The sequence below is a fragment of the Fusarium oxysporum genome, chromosome IX, assembly GCF_013085055.1.
Source record: "Fusarium oxysporum Fo47 chromosome IX, complete sequence".
NCBI classification, from domain to species: domain Eukaryota; kingdom Fungi; phylum Ascomycota; class Sordariomycetes; order Hypocreales; family Nectriaceae; genus Fusarium; species Fusarium oxysporum.
The window spans coordinates 2,795,785-2,814,250 of NC_072848.1; the positions used below are offsets into that span (position 1 = coordinate 2,795,785).

General features: G+C 48.5%; 7 protein-coding genes across 7 annotated transcripts; 4 read left to right on the forward strand and 3 right to left on the reverse strand.

The window, feature by feature from the left end:
• Nucleotides 1–1,569: 1,569 nt before the first annotated feature.
• Nucleotides 1,570–2,114, forward strand: FOBCDRAFT_53695 (uncharacterized protein). The gene is made up of 3 exons (XM_031190665.3): nt 1,570–1,741; nt 1,789–1,838; nt 1,894–2,114. Exons 1-3 carry the CDS (start codon nt 1,609–1,611, stop codon nt 2,065–2,067), a joined length of 357 nt encoding a protein of 118 aa, XP_031034650.1. The 5' UTR covers nt 1,570–1,608; the 3' UTR covers nt 2,068–2,114.
• Nucleotides 2,115–3,350: 1,236 nt separating this feature from the next.
• Nucleotides 3,351–4,638, reverse strand: FOBCDRAFT_168645 (uncharacterized protein). The gene is made up of 6 exons (XM_031190666.3): nt 4,520–4,638; nt 4,235–4,473; nt 4,123–4,181; nt 3,816–4,072; nt 3,671–3,767; nt 3,351–3,619 (listed from the first exon to the last, which is right to left on the reverse strand). Exons 1-6 carry the CDS (start codon nt 4,539–4,541, stop codon nt 3,415–3,417), a joined length of 879 nt encoding a protein of 292 aa, XP_031034651.1. The 5' UTR covers nt 4,542–4,638; the 3' UTR covers nt 3,351–3,414.
• A 215-nt stretch (nt 4,639–4,853) lies between these two features.
• FOBCDRAFT_190184 (uncharacterized protein) lies at nt 4,854–6,358 on the forward strand. The gene is made up of 2 exons (XM_031190667.3): nt 4,854–5,146; nt 5,205–6,358. Exons 1-2 carry the CDS (start codon nt 4,942–4,944, stop codon nt 6,272–6,274), a joined length of 1,275 nt encoding a protein of 424 aa, XP_031034652.2. The 5' UTR covers nt 4,854–4,941; the 3' UTR covers nt 6,275–6,358.
• A 604-nt stretch (nt 6,359–6,962) lies between these two features.
• Nucleotides 6,963–7,673, forward strand: FOBCDRAFT_143471 (ricin B lectin domain-containing protein; the record flags this gene model as incomplete). Its single annotated transcript, XM_031190668.2, has 5 exons — nt 6,963–7,050; nt 7,098–7,241; nt 7,294–7,429; nt 7,479–7,538; nt 7,598–7,673. The coding sequence occupies 5 exons, from the start codon at nt 6,963–6,965 to the stop codon at nt 7,671–7,673; spliced, it is 504 nt and encodes a 167-aa protein (XP_031034653.2).
• A 188-nt stretch (nt 7,674–7,861) lies between these two features.
• Nucleotides 7,862–9,795, reverse strand: FOBCDRAFT_243814 (ferric reductase like transmembrane component-domain-containing protein; the record flags this gene model as incomplete). The annotated part of the gene is made up of 6 exons (XM_059610556.1): nt 7,862–8,103; nt 8,229–8,354; nt 8,388–9,095; nt 9,200–9,375; nt 9,434–9,486; nt 9,574–9,795. 6 exons carry the CDS (start codon nt 9,793–9,795, stop codon nt 7,862–7,864), a joined length of 1,527 nt encoding a protein of 508 aa, XP_059465880.1.
• A 650-nt stretch (nt 9,796–10,445) lies between these two features.
• FOBCDRAFT_323252 (general substrate transporter) lies at nt 10,446–12,239 on the reverse strand (the record flags this gene model as incomplete). The annotated part of the gene is made up of 4 exons (XM_031190670.3): nt 10,446–11,516; nt 11,568–11,910; nt 11,961–12,027; nt 12,086–12,239. The coding sequence occupies 4 exons, from the start codon at nt 12,237–12,239 to the stop codon at nt 10,545–10,547; spliced, it is 1,536 nt and encodes a 511-aa protein (XP_031034655.1). The 3' UTR covers nt 10,446–10,544.
• Nucleotides 12,240–12,657: 418 nt separating this feature from the next.
• Nucleotides 12,658–18,221, forward strand: FOBCDRAFT_143912 (uncharacterized protein; the record flags this gene model as incomplete). Its single annotated transcript, XM_031190671.3, has 6 exons — nt 12,658–12,937; nt 12,992–14,257; nt 14,307–15,176; nt 15,670–15,779; nt 15,832–16,286; nt 16,337–18,221. The coding sequence occupies 6 exons, from the start codon at nt 12,658–12,660 to the stop codon at nt 18,219–18,221; spliced, it is 4,866 nt and encodes a 1,621-aa protein (XP_031034656.3).
• Nucleotides 18,222–18,466: the final 245 nt, after the last annotated feature.

Genomic DNA, 18,466 nt, shown 5'->3' on the forward strand with positions numbered 1-18,466 from the left:
CTTGCTCATTTCATGTAACGACCTGATATCGCCATGAGATATCATAACCGTTGAATGTCAATCAAGCGGCTTCATGCTCAAAGGAGATTTTCGCCAAGGAAGAGTCATTCCCCAGATGGAAATCCCCGAGACAAGGGTGTAAGTGGATATCCCCACCGCCGGTGACGAGAAACCTTGAGACTAACTAACTATCACGCGAACTGAGCTGATTGACGATGAGAAACATGTATCCTCGCGTGGAGGGGTTTACAGTGACTGGCTTCAATGCATTCGAAATCCCAGGGATTCTAGCCTTGTGGAGCTAAATCGGTTATAGCTTTGTGAAGGCGCAACTCTTGGCTTGGCAGTGACCTGTCTGCGGAAACAACGGCATCGTCTTTATTTATTGCCAAGGTGATTGATCGGAACAGTTACACTGCAAATCTGCATGTGAACACACAGGCAATACAATTTCGGGGATCTATGTCAAGCTTGACATGTGTGTTACACTTTAAAGTAAGCACTACCTGAGTTACCCTAAACTGCCATTAATAACTCAACTAGCTCGGTGACATTCTATTACATTCACTTTGTAAAATAACAAAATATTATTATATACATTCCAATCTCCTAATACAAAGCCGCTTTTTAAAACCCCTTTACTTGCCAATGCGGTTGGATAGCCACTCTTGGATCTGCGAGAGACCAATAGAGTTACCCTTGCGAGACCTAGACTGTGAAGATGTTTAATCATATCTTTGATCTCTTTGATGCGAAGCTCTGTATTTAATGGAACACTAGTCTCAACGGGTTCTTCGAGAGTCATGGCATATTTGCTGAGTACTAGCCTACGGATACTGCTGTTGATGACTGTGGCATCCCCAGTACTTGGTAGTATTTAGATAATGATTTATAAGCAGTGTCTCGTAGGCCTTTGCTTCCGCTAGAAATGCTTCTTTGGCAAAATTGCTGTTGTTTTTGGCGTTAGAATAAAGAGGGGTGACGCATTTAAGGTAGCAGTATTCCAACATCGCCTCGGGACACAGCTTAAGTAATAAGTCGTACTCTGGCTTAAGTTCTTGCTTTAGAATGAAGAGGTGTTCATACTAGGCAAATCCGAGTTTATTACCAGCGAATTTGGCAAAGGTCTCAGGGATGTCGCGAATGGGAAGCGATGTAAGGTCCAATTGGGATAAGTCCAACCCTTTTGCTCGGTGCATTGCAAATCTTGTGTTGGTCATGACAATGAAATGGTCTCCAGTGCTGATTCGGAAGCCGATGTGAAGTGATTGAACCATATGATTGGCTGCACTTCATCTTTGCTGGAACCCGTGATCACTCGTGAAGAGCTCAAGCCAACTATCATAAACTCGCCATGTAGAACAAAGAAATGGCTAGCAAACAAACAATATTGCATACATCGTAACTCCGAGGTCCTCTCTCAGCTAATCACGGGCGCTGGATACGCTGCCTCCGTGACCGGCCTCCCAAATCTGCCGTCCCCACATTCTCTCGGAAGACCCGCGGGGTAGCAAGCGAACTATATCCGAGCTGCCGTTAAAGATGTATAACTAACCTCTCCTCATACAACACTTGATCAAATAATTTTCCAAGCATAATATCATCAAAATGTCTACAAGAAAAGGTCCATTCCGACTCGTCACCGTCAACACGGCGCCAGAGCGCGCAAAACGCCTCATCGGACGCTTAATCACCGAGCTGCAAGATGACTATGAGATCATTCACGTGGATAACTGTTCGAGTAAGTTCAGCAACGGTGCAACACGGACACGTGATTAATTAATTTAGGCATCGATGAGGTTGTGCCTAAAGTCACGGAGCACAAGCCCAATGTATTGGTGAGTGAACTATGACTCAGAAAGTCTATGCAACAACTCTAACTTTCTTTCTCAGTTCTCGGCTTCTATGTGGTCCGCTGAGGAGGCGGAGCAAATTCACTCTTTGGCAAAGTCTATTGTGCCAGATATCAAACTTCATGCTATTCCGACGGGATTGCAGGTTGAGAGGGGACCGGATGCTATTGTTGAGTACCTTGTTGAGAAGGTTCCTCCTCTGCTGGATAGCTAGATCAGTCAAGATGGGAAGGTCAGCCAGATATCATGATCAAATATTTTGGACAACAGACAGATTCTGCGAGATGATTTACGTGTTGGATTCCACGTTTCGTATACTAAATCTGCATATCAGCATGAACGTGGCTGCCTACCCGTTCCCAATCTCATCACCGTGCAGCAAAGTTCTATAGACTTTCAGTTCAAGCCCAGACGTGTCCCTCCATGCTTTGCCTTCACAGATGACTAACGCTGGACCCCTCGGTGTCAACCCTCATATTCCAAAATCTCTGGTAATATCCCCAGCGAAGAGTGGTGTAGTAGGTACTGCCCCCGTTCAGGTCGTTAGATCTGAACCCAAATTCCCAGAGTCAGCCCCTACAATTCCCCCTTCCCCCTGATTACCACAGAAAGCACAAAAAAAGCAGAGATAACAGCATCTCCCCCTAAACCTCCCCTGAAAGAGCAGAGACAACAGCAGTCAGCCCCCCAATCCCCCAGTAAGAGCAGAAATAACGGCAATTACGGAAAAAAAAACAAGAAACAAAGACACTACCCAGGGAAGAAATGCCCCCTCCCACCTACTACTACACCACTCTTCGCTTTTGCCAGTTGTGTGTAATAAAAGATGTCTCTTTTTGCCTCATACTGTCTATTATCTAGTTGGACTACTCGTTCTCAAAAGTAATAAGCAACTCTTAATATACAGCAAAGTCTCAACCCTGAACGATCTGCTGGATAGATAGACCTCCAAGAAACATGCTCAGGTAAATGCAATAGCGAAAGGCTTCAAGAAATGTCAATAGATGCTCTGACATATGTTGTGCGTTTGGCTCTTCGTGAACATCGTGTTTTGTATTTAACCTTTATACCGGAGCCACTGTCGCCTGAGGTCTGTTTCCAAAGTATGTTGGATGCCTATCTCTGAATGGTTGACTTCACGCAGCCGTCCCTGGTATGCTTTGACAACAACCTCAGACATGTCCACCTCACAGATGACTAACAGTGATAACAAACCTAGCTGCCCAACCCTTATATTCCAAAAGTTACAGTATTACTACCACAATCAAACAAGAGTGGTGTAGTAGGCACCAACCACGATATCAGACATTCTGAACCTAAATGTCTAGAGTCCACCCTTACAACCCCCCCTTTCCCTGACTACAACCACGAAAGGAAGAACAAGGATAACTGTAATCAAGAAAGAACAAAGATAACAGTAACTAAAACGAGAAAAGAAAAAGACAAAACAAGAAAACAAGAAAAGAAAAGCCTACTACACCACTCATCATTTTTTGCCAATTATATATAATACATCACAAGAGATCTTTATGGCTATAAGTGTCTATTATAAAGTGCCTGGCTACTCGTTCTCAAAAGTATTAACCAACGTCCCGATATGTGGTAGGATCTCAACCCTGAACTCATCGCCATGGGAAAGAGTCTCTTTGGGCTTTCGGCCCATGCCTACGCCGGCTGGTGTACCAGTGATTATGACGGTGCCGGCGGGGAGGGTTGTGCCTTGAGATAAAAAGCTGACCAGCTTGGGAACGCTGAAGATGAGATCGCTAGGCAATGTCAGTTTATGAACTCTTGGAAGAAGGGAAGATGGTACGTACTCCAACGAGCAGTCCTGCAGGACCTTGCCGTTCTTCAGACCCCGAATATGCAGTTTGGAGGGATCTGGAATCTCCGAGGTCGACACCAGAGTAGGACCTATCACTGATTAGCATTTTGTCGCTACGTTCCGTCATGAGACATTACCAATTGGGCAAGCTCCATCAAAGCCTTTAGAGAAACACCACTGAGACTGGTTCAGTTGAGACACACGACTCGAGACATCATTCGCTGCTGTGAAGCCTAGGACGTAGTCCATGGCGTTCTCTTCAGAAACATTCTTGGCTGCTTTGCCAATGACGACCGCCAATTCAGACTCGTAGTCACCGCTTCCGTCATTTTGAGTGATCTTGGGGAGGAGAGTAGGAGCTGGCCACGGGTCACCAAGCGCTGTGTTGGGCTTGCTGCGATAAATATTAGAACAGTGTTTACGAGGAGCTGGTAGGAGACGTACAGGAACAGCGTGGGGATTGTTGGGATGTCCATGTTGACCTCCTTCGCATGCTGAACGTACTGTAGACAATCAGTTCCCAGTCTCATTCACTTCATTAAATGGATGTCCTTACGTTCAATCCGATACATCGAATAGTTCCAACCTCCTCCTGCGCCAAAGGTGACAAGAGTCGCTCAACGGATTCCGTGCGATCAGTACGCGAACCAGGCGATAAGACCGACCGCCCCGAAAAGACGTTGACAGAAATATCTTTTCCTTCACGAGATGCCAAGCCGACATCGAGAGAAGCCTGTACTGGCTCTCCGATCAAGATGCTTGAAGGCGCTGATTTAGGAACGAAGCGCACAAGGCCTGTCTCATCGTTAGCAGTAATCACGGTAGGATGGGATCCACTTACGCTTGAATGCAGAAGAAGCCATCGTGAATAGTCTGCTATTGCTTGAATCTCGACTCTCTGTGCACTTCTTTGGTATCACTTTGTACTCGCAGTATCATTCACTCTGATGAACGAAGCCGCTCACCAACTCCGCTATTATCTGCCGATCTCCTGTATCGGAGCCCCGGATATCCCGCTCACCACTCCAACCCCGCATTTGGTGATGCAACGGAAAACCCGCACTGGCGAAGCAAGCCAATCAACAACTACCGATTTTGCAGTCGTCGTAAGAAAGACGGATATTAGAAGCCAGAAACGTATGATACATCCGTTGTATTTTGAGGGGATCGCGTCATTACAAATTGATCTTAACATTGACGCTCCAGCTTTGTACGCACTGAGACCCGCACTGGATTTCGCTGTCACGAACGCTCTCATCAATCATGACTTCTCAATCGGGCTCCGATGGGGCCTTTCGCCAGTACCTCCCCGACCTAAACCAGCCGCGCTTCCAGAATATGAAGAAGCAGGATTCTTATGAATACGCTGATATTTTTAAGAAAGAGGGCCAACCGCCTTGGCTTCACGGATTATACCTACACTGGCGCAATTTGTTCCAAGAGCCTTACAAGGGCATCACAAATGACGGTATGCGATTCCCTCTGCTGATATGAGCTCGACATGAAAATCGACTAACGTAGCGTAGGTGTTGTTAGGGACGGCCTATTCGAACTTCAAGATGATGGTATACCCATTGACACTATCGTCGAGGCCGCAGATAACCTCTGCGCCAACCTCAGCCAGGATCAGAAGCTCAAGACATGCTATCACATCGACAGCCCTGAATGGCGCTCATGGTCAAATCCCGAGTTTCTCCTCAGCGACAAAGGAATCCGTCTCGATGAACTATCAAACGAGTTGAGGTCAAAGGCGCTTAAAGTTCTGGAACTTACGCTCTCGCCAGAAGGTTACCAAAAGGCCCTCGGCGCCATGCGAGTAAATCACTTCCTAGGCGAACTGGTTGAGACACCTGCCATCATGAACGAATTCTCCTACAATTTTGTTCTCTTCGGTGAACCGTCAACGACTCGGCCTTGGGGTTACTCATTCTACGGACATCATCTGTGTCTGAACATCTTTCTGTACAAGGCTCAGATTGTGGTGTCGCCGTGGTTCACTGGCGCCGAGCCTAATCTTATTGATGATGGACCTTACAAGGGTACACGAATTCTGGACAAGGAGGAAACTCTCGGATTGCGTCTGATGCAGAGTCTTTCACCAGAGCAGCAAAAAGCATCACAAGTGTATAAACTTATGAAAGACCCTGCGATGCCTCATGGACGATGGAATCATGATGATCAACGGCATCTCTGCGGTGCTTACCGCGACAACAGGATCGTTCCATACGAAGGAATTCTCGTGTCCAATATGTCGAACCAACAGCAAGATTATATCCTCGGCATCGCAAATGAATTCTTCCTTTACTTACCCGATAAGGCGAGAAAGCTGCGCCTGGAACTGTTGAAGAAGTGGTTCCATGAGACTTACTGGTGCTGGATTGGAGGATACGGCGATAATGATCCGTTTTACTATCGGATCCAGAGTCCGGTGGTGATATTTGAGTTTGATCATCATTCAGGTGTGTTTCTGAATAACAAGGAACCTGCCAAGTTCCATATCCATACGCTCATGAGGACGCCTAATGGTGGGGATTACGGTATGGCGCTGAGGCCGCTAATACCGGGTATCAAGCAAGAGTTTCTTTGGGAAGGGTAGTCATCGAATATGGGAATGTCTCAATGGTAGAGTTGTTAGTATCTCATCAGAGTAGAATGTTAAACGTGGCGTTGATTTGGGCGAGCTGAGGCTAGGCAATGTGACCTGATTTCGAGTGTGATAAGCAGCCTGCAGCTCCTAGCAATTCTGTCATATTTATGCGTAGTAAATTGTACCGCGACTATCCAAAGAATAAGGTTGATGTTGAGCGGGGTCTATGAAATTGTGGCTAGCTGAGGCTTGCCGACATGCAGTGAGATTCCTGCAGAGTCCGAGCGGAGATACTACCGGGTGAGTGTTTTAGGAATAGGGCTGGTCAGCTGTGAGCTGAAGCATACTCTATTGACCAATTCAATAAGAGTAGCTCCTGGATTACCGACCTATTGTGCCCAGTTGCAGATATTGGAAGGCCTCAGTTTTGTTGTAACCAGCACTTCAAGTCTCTTATTCAACAGGCTTCAGGGCTCAGCCTTCACCGAGATTCTACACATTCTTACAGAATGAGAGCTGAAACTCGCCGCAAGGAAGTAATTGGCATGGCCCAGCTGATCTCTGAATATATGTATATATCATCCAAGCAGGTTGCAAAAGGTATAAAGGCTAGCTGTTATCCTCTCCCTTATCGACAAACAAGCACTTCATCACAACAATAATAATTTACCCGAAGCGACCCCCGAAAACCATTAAGATGTCCATGATCAGTGCCCACGATCTCGAAGGCAAGACTGTAGCCTTTGTCAACTTCGCAACCGGCACCGCCATCGATCTCAAAGATGGTATGATCCTCTTCACACTCTACACCCACCTCTGACCCCAGACTTAGGCTTTACCAGCCCCCCCGATGGCACTCCTTGCATCGGATGGCAAGCCCATCTGAATGAGAACCAGCAATGGAAGTGCGTCAAGTACCAGCACGGTCCTGATGATCAGCCCCAGTTCAGGCTTCAGAACATCAGGGCTTCTGGACGTAAGTACCTTTACTAACCCACGTGAAGGGTACGATACTGAACCTTGAAAAGGAGCTATGGATCTCTACAATGGAGGAACATCTGACGGCACTGAGATCGTAGGCTGGCAGTACAGCGGCTTCGGGGGTCATCAGCTTTGGTGCATTCGTCCTGTTGGATACTTCCCTGCTCATGGGACTATTGTGAAGTATGTCAAAGTCACCAGGAGGGTGGCATTGTACTGACTAGAGTTGTAGGATTGAGAATATCCCGGCTGGAACTTTTGTTACGCTCCAGGGCGGCAGCGCTCAGTACGGGTGAGTAGTCCTTTGTTTGAACAAGTTGGAAAACATCACTGACGATAATGCCTTTCAAGTACTCGTATTGTTGGGTCGCACGGATCCCTCAACGATCTCCGTACTGACCAGCTTTGGATTCTGAAGTTGATCTGAGGACAAGCATTACATGAAGTGACCGCAGGTACACGAAGAAAGGGACCAGGGGAAGCAAAAGCGATGCAGAATAGTTATACTGAACAGAGACGCTTGAGGCGGTCAGGAACTATGTAGTCAACGGAATATATACCATCAGACTCTTTGTACCTGAGAATACGCCGTCCATAGACTATAGCTTGTTGGGCTCAGCAGCTGAAGGCATCAACTTCTAACTCAAATATAGCCCCGTCCGTCTTTCCAAGGCTCACCACAGCTGCACGAGTATCATCGCAAAGACCAGCTGGACCACAAACAACAACCCCGATTCTCTTCCAACCTGCCTCGGCCTCCTGGTGTAGAAGCGCTTTAACATCCAACCGTTCAGCACTCAACACGACCTTATCTGCCACCTCTCTTAGTGCTGGCTCCAGATCTTGCAAGACGACTCCTTCAGACTCCACGCCAGCTTCACGTTCATATGTGCTCGGGCTCAGGAGAGGAGACCAGTTATACCAATGCCACCACCAATGAGGAGTACTTAGTCGCACTTGAGCACATCACGACTAAGTTTACCGCGATAAGGCCCCTCAAGCAGCACAGGAAGGCTTGGGCGTTTTCGTAACAGACTCGTTGTGCCACTGTGCTTTTTGATGTAGAGGGAGATGCTATCAGTGCCTGTAAAGCTCTGTGCTATGGCGACTTGAGGGATCTTTTAGCTCATCTCGACGTCACCCGAATCCGACGATTCTGCTGCAAACGCCTCCTGTAGTAAGGCAGTATTGGTGATTGAGAAAAGATGATTCTGCCATGGGCGAAAGGGCTGCAGTGTAGGGAAGTCGATGTAGGCATGGTAACCTGGGGTGGATAGCCATCTGACACCAGAGATATCCAGGCGGACGATTTCATCAGACAGCTCGAGGACACTGGCTCGGCGGACGCCGTTCTTCGCAACGCGTAGGACGCGAAAGAGCCGATCAAAGAACCATACGGCGCATACCATGTATATCCATAATTCGTAAACTCCAGAGAATGGCTTCCAGAAGTAGATATGGTACCAACAGCCAAAGATAACAAAAACGGCGAGGACAATATGTAGGATGAGGAATGCTTCATATGAAGCACGGCGAAACCAAAGAACGCTCTGGACCAGAAGGAGTACCAGACATAGTGTTCCAATAATACCCCAGATCCAATAAGGCTTGTGTACGTCCGTGTAGTACGTCCCGAGCCTGATGTAAGCGGCGAGGACTGTGATGGAGTGGACGATCGCATGAAGGGCGCAAAGGCGAGCTACCCAGCGGTGGAGGACCAAAAAGGTCGAGAACGGCCAATCGGTGATCCATAAAAGGATATTGTTGCGCGAAGAGAACAGCACGGTGAGTGGTAGCAGGGCAAACGAGATATGGCGTGTTCGATAGCCGACGTATGCTAGTAGCTCGGCTGACTTGGTGAGCCCTAGGGATGGGGGTATGCGAAGTTCTTGTACGAAGCAGCGCCGAGGATGATATTGAGGATGAAAAACATGGCGATCCAAAGCCCTTGACCGATCGTTGGCGCGTTACCAAGAAGGTACGGAAGAGGGCGTATGTTGTAGCCTCGAAAGGTTGATGGGTAGATGAGATATGGCCTGGTCTTATGTATGGCTCGGTTCATGAAGGGAAGGTAGCCAAGAGCTGAGAAGAAGACTGGTGTTGCTACACCAATTGAGATCAAAATAATCCTAAGGGTTTATGTCATAAGTCGACGCCATAGACTGGGCATACAATGATCAGACTTACACGTAGGTGGATTGAACAGCCTCCTCCCAGTCAAAGAAGACATTGAAGTCATACTGATACTAATAATCAGCATCTGCGATGAGCGCCGTGTAGTTCAACGTATCGCCCGCGATATACGTCCTCTTCGGAGGCGCTGTCACATTCGCAAGCGCAGCACCATAGGTCCATTCAGCAGACACAGTCTTGTCCCCAGTAGCTTGGCCAGACCAGTATGATTCAAGTTTCGAGGGTGAGACATCTGCGCAGCGAGTGCTGAGGCAGCATGCGAGAGTGCGTAGAAAGTCGCTGTTGGTTGCGATGCAGGGCGCTAGTGGTGAGCCGCCATGTGAGTGTTCGTTTGTGCCCATGCTACCGTGGGCCATTGATGGACACCACGACTGGCCATAGCCCATGAGGCCTGTCTTGTAGGCATTGGCACTGCTCGCCAGCAATGACAGCAGAGCTACAAGAAGAATTCTCATCTTGGTAATTGTTAATAGGTCGAAGATGGCAGTGCAACTTGAACTTGCGAAAAATACGGGAAGCGAAAACTTTGTAGGGGTGAGCTGGCGTTGCATGCCTATCACCTCTGCGAGGCGACATGCCGCCAATAGATCGCTTACAGTTAGCAAAAGCAATAAAGCATTCAATATCATCAGAGAGTTGAAGGGTTTATGCGCAAATCAACTCATCTAGTCAAGTCATCTTCAATGCCAAGGCCCAATTTACTAATACCCATGCTAAGAGGGTCGAAATACGGCAAACTTGCCCATGGCGTTAAAAGAAGTAGCCTCCTTGTAGCCACTGGACGAACCGCATCGCAGTGATTACATGCAATGCAAACTCAGAATCCTAATCGGCTCTTTTTCAAAGGTAAAACACAATTTAAGCACTATAGGCTTCAATCCATGAGCTCCGTCGCCACCAAGGATAGCCAGTCAAGTGATCTGTACGTAGGTTAAAAAGCCCCATGGAAGGGCATCAAATATGATTATCGCGTGCATGAGCCCCTAGAAAGTTGAAAATTGATAGTGGAATGTGTTTATAGTCAATTGAGCTTCATGGTGAAGTCTTGCTATACTACACGTAGAAAGTAAAACTCTGCCAAGGATAACCTATCCCGCCTGCCCTATCAATCGCTCTTGTAATGCTCGAAATGACGAGCAGGAATCTTCTTCTCAAACATGATATCGAGCTCATGGAATGTCCTGCCCTTAGTACCTGGAACATCAAAGTAGACAGCCAGCATCATCAACAGTGTCATACCAAGGAAGACCCAACCGATATGACCGCCCATATTACCTTCATCCTTGTTGAACATGTACGGCAGCACAGTAACCCAAACAGTGCTGGTGATGGCCTGGAATCCGAAAGCGATACCTTGAGATTTGGCTCGCAGCCTGGAAGCAGACACTTCACCAGCCACAGCGAGACTGGAACCAATGGCTGGACCGTAAGCAAGAGAGAGGAATTGCATCACGATACCGATAGCCAACAGAGTCTTCTCGGACTGGGGACAGGCAGCTGCAACGCCCATGATCAGATAGATGAGAGCGCAGATGGTCATGCCGACGAACATCAATGGTCGATGTCGAAAGAGAGTCATCATGTAGATGTTGACCAATGAGGACAGGATAGAAACACCAAGACCGATCTGCATAATCTTGATGATCAAGCCACTACTCAAACCGGTCTGGCTGAGAAAGTACGGAGCGTTGGATGACAAGCTCGAACCAACAATCTGGGGCATGTACATGCAGATCAGAATAATCCTTGTACGGCGCCAATTGCTACCCTTGAAGCACTCTAGGAACGAAGCTTTCTCAGAAGATATCAGGCGCTCAGCTTCGACAGTCTCTTCCATGTGTCGGATACGAGCATCAAGATCTTCATCTTTGGAGCAGAGTTTGGCGAGGTGCTTCAGAGCAAGATCGCGCTTGTTCTTCATGATGAGATAGTATGGAGACTCGGGAAGGAATGGGAGACCGAGGGCGAGGATTCCGGGGAAGACCCATGCAGCGGCGAATACGACTCGGAATGCGGATTCGTTCATGATCGTGACGCGAGCGTAGGTTGTGGATATGGCGATGAGGAAACCGACGTTCTGGAGATACGTTAGCACAGTCACCCAAGCTGCCAGTCAACGGGGACATACCATCATAAGAATGTTGAGAGACAACGCAATACCACGCAAAGGTAGCGGCGTAACCTCAGAGACATAAGTCTGCGTGGTAGACTGGAACGCACCAACGGCAAAACCAGAGATGATCTTTGCCCCCATGAACTGAGCAGGTGTTTCAGCCAGATAAGCCAGAGTGATACCACAAGAAACGATTATGATGCCAGCGAGGAAGACGGCGCGTCGGCCGAGTTTGTCTTGGACGAAGCCGGCGGAGAGGGAACCGAAGAGCTGCATGATGTTGTAGGTGGCGTTCCAGAGGGATTGCCAGTATGCTGGGATGATGAGGTTGCCGTCGACGAGGCTGGCGAACTTCATCCTATACTCGTGTTAGTATGATCGATGGGTGGTGATAGAGATTGAACTTACTGGAAAGCTGGGAGAGCGAGACAGACGGCCAGAGCAAGGTTCTCGTAGCCAACAAGAGTAGCTCCCACTGTTTCACCAAGTCAGTACTCATCCACCGACATTCTCAACAGTTGCTATAAACTCACGGTTTGCATAAAGAGCCCAAAGAATGGCCTTTGGGTTCTTCTTCGCACATTCCCAAGTCGTCATCTCATGATCCCTCACAGCAACAGCATCCTCAGCATGAGCAACCTCAGCCTTCTCAAGCCTCGCATCATTGTCAAAATCTTGCTGTGTCATCTTGACAGTAAGAGAAAAGAAAGAAGTGGTGATGTTGAATTGTCCACTGTAGAGTTTGTGGATGTTGAGATGAGAATACGAAAAACCGTGGACTGAAGCGCCCCTTTAATATGACCAACTGGGGATGTAACCTGGTTGGAGATTTCGCATCTGAGATTGCCCTTAGTGAGGTCTGGACTCTTGTTGTGCGGGGTCCCCGCAATCTGGAGACAGGTCGGGTTTTCCGGGGTGGACTAGGATGTCCCGATTATGGTCGGTCATCGGGGTAATTGTGAACGCTCGCTGTATCAAAAACCGAATGAAACACGCAGACTTTTCTTGTTTAAGCTTCTATTAAGCTTAAGGTGACCTCTATCAAGCAATTGTGCGCCCTGGATAAACTTGCAGCGACATCAGAATCCTTGTCCGGCGAGCCAACATGGAGAATTCAAAGGAGACCCGCAATACACCCAAGTTCGTCACCCCAAAACGAATCTTGCGAACTTCGGGAAATGTGATAAACGGGAACGAAATATGGTCTTTTACCTTGAGCAATGGTGACTTCGACAACAAGGCTGAAGTCATCTTTGACTACGGTCGCTGTGAGGGCGGTTTCCCCGTCTTCACCATTGCGTCTACGTCAGCGCCCGAAGGACACCAACAAGTCGCGTTCCAGGTCACCTACAGCGAGACTATACAGGGAATCGACAATGAGAATGGTACAGTTACTTTCCGCTACGTAGCTACTAGTGTGCCAATGCTAACTGTTACAGGCGATGGCCCATTCTTCTTATTCTCCAACGCGATGGACAGCTATCGAGTCTGCCAACACCACGCCACTATCACCAATGATACTCAAACTGTGAAGCCTCGATTCACTCAGGCATCCCAGAGGTATCAAAAGATTACCTTGATAGACTCAAGCACGAGCATCGTCTTCTCCAAGGTCGGCTTCCAAGCCGTGCGCCCTGATGCTCCAGTGAAAGCCAACTTCCACTGTTCTGACGAAACCATCAATCGCATCTGGAGAGATGGTGTTCGAACCGTTGACTTGTGCACCGTTGCTCGTGAAGAGACTGTTCCAGCCTGGGACGTTACTGATGAGGGCACTCGTGTTTATGGAAGCCATTGGGCTCCTTGTCGACATGGAACGAGATGGTTGGATTACAAAGTCATATTCAAGACCAAGATTGAAGATCATGGCGCGAGCTGGGCAGTCCGGATGATCACCAACGGCTTGATATTCTGCTTGGATACCAGGAGCAGAACGTTGACGGCTGTTGAGGGACTGTCGAACAAGTCATGCATCCTGCCCTCGTTCGAGAAAGGGTCATGGCAGCTGCCAGAGGCTCTGGACCTATCGGGATGGTTGACCATCGAGACAGTCGCAGTCGAAGATCACGTTACAGTCACTATTGAAGGCCATGAGGTTGCTACTGTAAGAGACATCTATGTGAAGGCGATGCTTGGAAACAGCCTTGTTAATACCGGATCTGTGGCGTTTGGTGGACCACCTGGTTGGGTTGCGCTCTACCGCGATCTATCAGTCACGGATCTCGGTGGCCTAGCTCTCTACGAGAACTCCCTGTTGCATACTGAAGCTGAGCGGACATACGGCGACTTTCAGGTCGGAACCAACAAACTCGCATGTATCATCGACGGTGCGAAGCGAGACAGAGCTTCTTTTGGCGGTGATGCCTTCGTCACCGGTCGGTCGATTGCATACTCCACTGCTGACTTCGAGGTATGGAAAGGAACGATACAGCTTCTGCTCAGTCATCAGACCAAGGACGGGTATCTTGGCAACCTGTGTCCTATCCAGGCTCCAGAGCACGATGGTGTAGATGATCCGCCATACTATGGCCACTACTCTCTGACATATGCACTACTACTGGTCGTCTCAATCAAGGACTACTGGCTGCACTCGGGTGATTGGTCTCTCGTGAAGAAGTCATACGGCCAACTTCAACGACAGATGGAGTTTACCAAGGGGTTCTTGAACTCTGATGGGTTGGTGCAAGCACCGCCGTATCTCTCAAGTATGTTCTATTCCGGCATGTTGCTTTTTCATTTACTAACAGTGAACAGTGACGTGGTTCCCCATGGGCGGGCCTGTTTTCGGTGTCTCAACGGGTGTGAACCTTGCATATTTGGATGCCCTGAACGCCATGGCATCAATGTCTCCCGACAGGAAGACTGCGTCTGAGTATTCCCATCAAGCAGCGAATCTAAAGCAGGCGTTGATCCATATGCTCTGGAATAACGAGCAAGGCACCGTGCGACCTGCTCTGTCTCTAGACCCTGATGGAGTCTTCCAAGACGTCAACGCCTACGCAGCCACCTTGGGTGTATCCACAGATCATCCAAAAGTGGTAGAAGGCGTTTTTCCAGACAGTGAGTCCTTACCATTCGCATTCCGCGGTCTTGATAAATGGGATAAATTTGCTTTGGCCAGTCCCTACGCATCTGGGTTTGCACTAGAAGCTCTCTTGGCCAAGAATGAAGGCATTAAGGCAAGAGAGCTATTATCCCAGGTATGGGGCGTCATGGCAGACCAAGATTGTCCAAACTACTCTGGTGCTCACTGGGAAGCTATGAAGACTGACGGTTCACCTTTTAATCATGATGTATCGCTGGCTCATGGATGGTCTTCGTGGCCAGTCTTTCTGCTACCAAGATATCTTGCTGGTGTTTATCCTCTTGAGGCGGGCTGGAAGAGAATTGGCGTCGAGCCTGTTCTTGCAGGTTTAGAAGCGGTGAAATATTCACTTGAGACACCCCAAGGTCATCTCTCCGTTGTAGTGCATATCAATGAAGAGGGGGGCAAAGGTAGTGTCAAGATCGTGGTGCCTCAGGGTAGTACAGCCGTAGTCAGGCCCCCGAAGAGTTGGGTTTTGGAAAATGATGCTGTCATTCAAGGCTCTGGGACAGAAGTATCCGTAAAGCTGTCAAAGTACGGTTTATAGTAGTGTTACAGCAAGGATGATAGATGTTTCTACCTTTTTTTCATATTGATCCCATCTGATTCGCCACAAACGTTTTAACGTCTTGACCAACTCAGTGTTCACTGTCTCCAGACCTCGGTGTACATCCAACTGTATCATTTCAATCATCATCGTTCACGAGCATACTCTTTCGAACCAATGAGTATCAGCTAATCCAATTGCCAGCAAGCGCACGAATTGCGCTGCAAAGGGAACAAGCTCACAAGATCCGGCTCCGCATGATTGAAAATAGTGCTGTGGATCATAGGACCGGAAAACCCGAGTATGGGGCGGACGCATGAGTGCCTCCCACAACCCTTCTGTGGAACACGTCTAGACCTGGCTTCTCGGAGTGGCAAAAGCGCCACCAGAGACAAGCGCAGTCATATATACACACTCTTAGCACCACCACCGGACACGGTATACACAGTCAAGACAATTGCGTTTAGGAATTATGGATGTCCAAGCTACTCTCAAGACTCTATCTCTGCAAGAAAAAGTCAGGCTACTGTCTGGTACGCCAGATGACTTCGTCTCAATCGCAGGCATCCCTGAAAAGAGCATTGCACCACTCAAGGTGAGGTTCACAAACTTCATTCTACCGTGGTGATTACTAACACATCCGCTAGACAGCTGATTCAATCAGTGGAATACGCCCCAGTGAATTCAACAGTACACTGACAACAGCATGCTTTCCCAACACAGCCTGCATAGCCTCAACATGGAACACCGAGCTCTTGGAGAAGATGGGCGCTGAGCTTACTCGCCAAGCCAAGATCAAGCATGCGCAGATGATCCTTGGGCCGACTATTAACATCCAGAGAGATCCTCGCGCCGGACGCAACTTTGAGTGCTTCAGTGAAGATCCGCTACTCTCGGGATTCATGGCTGCGGCTATTGTGAATGGTATCCAAAGTAAAGGCTATGGAGCCTGTGCGAAGCACTTTGTTTGCAATGACTCTGAGACTCAAAGAAGGTATTATAATGTTGATGAGTCTCCGAATGGAAGGGCCTTGAGGGAGATTTATCTCGCTGCTTGGTCGTTCCTCTTAAGGAAGTCGAACCCTGCTGGCGTCATGACAGCGTGAGTACCACTGATATCATTTATAATGCTAGTGCTAACATATTGTGAAGATACAACAAGGTCAATGGAGCTTTCTGCTGCGACAGTGAAACTCTTATCGAGGACATTCTTCGAAAGGAATGGGGCTACAAAGGCATCGTCATGTCAGATTGGTTCGGCACTCGCTCTACCGTAGCGGCCATGAAGGCTGGCGTTGATGTTGAGATGCCCGTTCCTGTCTTTAGGGGCGAGAGGCTCATCAAAGCTGTAACGTCTGGTGAGATCAGCGAAGAGGTTATCGACGCCAGCGTCTCGCGGCTTCTCGACCTCCGTAACCGCACACAAGCGGCACAGAGCGAAGGACCGGAGAAATCGGAGATCATCCAGGAGACCAACGACATTGCACGCAAACTGGCTCAAGAAGGCATCGTTCTTCTCAAGAATGAGAACCAAACACTTCCGCTCCCAGCAGCTACTGGTTTGAGGATTGGCGTCGTTGGCGAGTACGCCAAGAAGGCTGTCTTCACTGGCGGTGGCAGTGCATCATGCAACCCCCAATATCGCCAAGTTCCGCTCGATCTCTTGCGTGAAGCATTGTCGAATGAGCATACAGTGTCATATGCAAGCGGTGTTCGTATGCGCCGTATCATTCCGACTGTACCAACGGAGATAGTGATGACGGACAAGGGCAAGAAGGGCGTCGAGGTGGCTTACCACAACTCTGGTCAAGATGAGCCAGTTCTCGTTGAGACTTTGGAAGAAGCTGCTATCAATCTGATGGCCCAGGGAAAGCCGGGGCTAAAGACACCTGGCTCTCATGTGAAGATGACTACCAACCTTGTCCCTGAGACTACCGGGACACATACTCTTGCAGTGCGGCACTCGGGCTCTTTCACGGTTGAGGTTAATGGCATATGTGTTCTCAAGGGCGGTGCACCAGACATTACAACCGAGCAATTCCTCTTCAATCTGATCAAGCTTGAGTCTCGAATAGAATTGCCGATGGAAGCAGGAAAGTCATACCACATCTCTGTCACCATGCAATCCAGAGAATCTGTTGTTGGCGAACCTACTCCATATGGCCTTACCCTTTCATTTGAGGAAGAATATTCCGAAGAGCAGGCCATATTGGATGCCATCGAAGTTGCGAAGACATCTGACATCACCATCATTTACGCCGGTCGTAGCGAACAGTACGAGTCTGAAGGGTTTGACCTGGACGAGATCACTCTTCCTGCCAACCAAGTCGCCATGATCAAGGCTGTCGCTGCTGCTTCGAAGAAAACAGCTGTTCTTCTACACTGCGGTAACCCCATCGATATCAGTAACTTCGTTGATGATGTTGATGCTGTTGTGAATATGCACTTCCCTGGTCAAGAAGGACCTCAGGCCATGGTTGACATCTTGACTGGAAAGGTGAATCCTAGTGGGAGGTTGACGGCGACTTGGTTCAAGACACTACAAGACTGGCCCAGTTTTGGAAACTTCCCTGCTCAGAAGGACGAGGGTGGAGGCTTTACCATCAAGTATGCTGAGGGCTTGGAGATCGGATATCGAGGCCGGGTGCCAGAGAGCCGAGTGCAGTTTCCCTTTGGTCATGGATTGTCTTACACTTCATTCTCGTACGACGGTCTCAACGCCAGATTGGACGGCTCCTCAAATCCTTCAATTCTCACAATCAGCGTAAGTGTAACGAATACTGGCAGCATCGCTGGCAAAGAAGTGGTGCAGGTCTACATCTACCCTCCTCAGAATGGAGCTGATTGGAGGCCAACTCGGGAGCTGAAGGGATTCACCAAGGTTCAACTATCGCCCGGTGAGACCAGAGAAGTGTTTGTGCAGATTGAGGTCGATACTTTCAACAGCCATTGGAGTGAGGATTCGCATGCTTGGGCGGTGGATAAAGGCGAGTATGGCGTGGAGGTTGGAGACCGACGTGCCACTCTTATGATTTAGACCAGATAGAAGTTAATAGATGTCCGTTGATTAGACTAATCCTTCACTATTTCTTAATAAAATCTTAGTAAACCGCTAATGATTCACCCCTGAAATTACTATAAGCAGTCGTGATGCTAACATGAACACGTACTATTGATAGCATGCTTCCCCGTGGCCGATTCAAGCAGAGAGCGACGCTGCTCATGTTAACATACCAGAACGCAACTCAGGCAATGCTCAGATGAAATTGAAAATGTAATGCA

What these genes read in the sequence shown, in the direction of transcription:
- FOBCDRAFT_53695 (XM_031190665.3), top strand. Translation starts at nt 1,609, where the DNA reads ATGTCTACAAGAAAAGGTCCATTCCGACTCGTCACCGTCAACACGGCG. An exon ending in TCACGTGGATAACTGTTCGA is followed by an intron (nt 1,742 to 1,788) that starts GTAAGTTCAGCA and finishes TAATTAATTTAG; the next exon opens with GCATCGATGAGGTTGTGCCT. An exon ending in AGCACAAGCCCAATGTATTG is followed by an intron (nt 1,839 to 1,893) that starts GTGAGTGAACTA and finishes TTTCTTTCTCAG; the next exon opens with TTCTCGGCTTCTATGTGGTC.
- FOBCDRAFT_168645 (XM_031190666.3), bottom strand. Translation starts at nt 4,541, where the DNA reads ATGGCTTCTTCTGCATTCAAGC. An exon ending in GGCTTCTTCTGCATTCAAGC is followed by an intron (nt 4,474 to 4,519) that starts GTAAGTGGATCC and finishes ACGATGAGACAG; the next exon opens with GCCTTGTGCGCTTCGTTCCT. An exon ending in TGATGGAGCTTGCCCAATTG is followed by an intron (nt 3,768 to 3,815) that starts GTAATGTCTCAT and finishes AATCAGTGATAG; the next exon opens with GTCCTACTCTGGTGTCGACC.
- FOBCDRAFT_190184 (XM_031190667.3), top strand. Translation starts at nt 4,942, where the DNA reads ATGACTTCTCAATCGGGCTCCGATGGGGCCTTTCGCCAGTACCTCCCC. An exon ending in CAAGGGCATCACAAATGACG is followed by an intron (nt 5,147 to 5,204) that starts GTATGCGATTCC and finishes AACGTAGCGTAG; the next exon opens with GTGTTGTTAGGGACGGCCTA.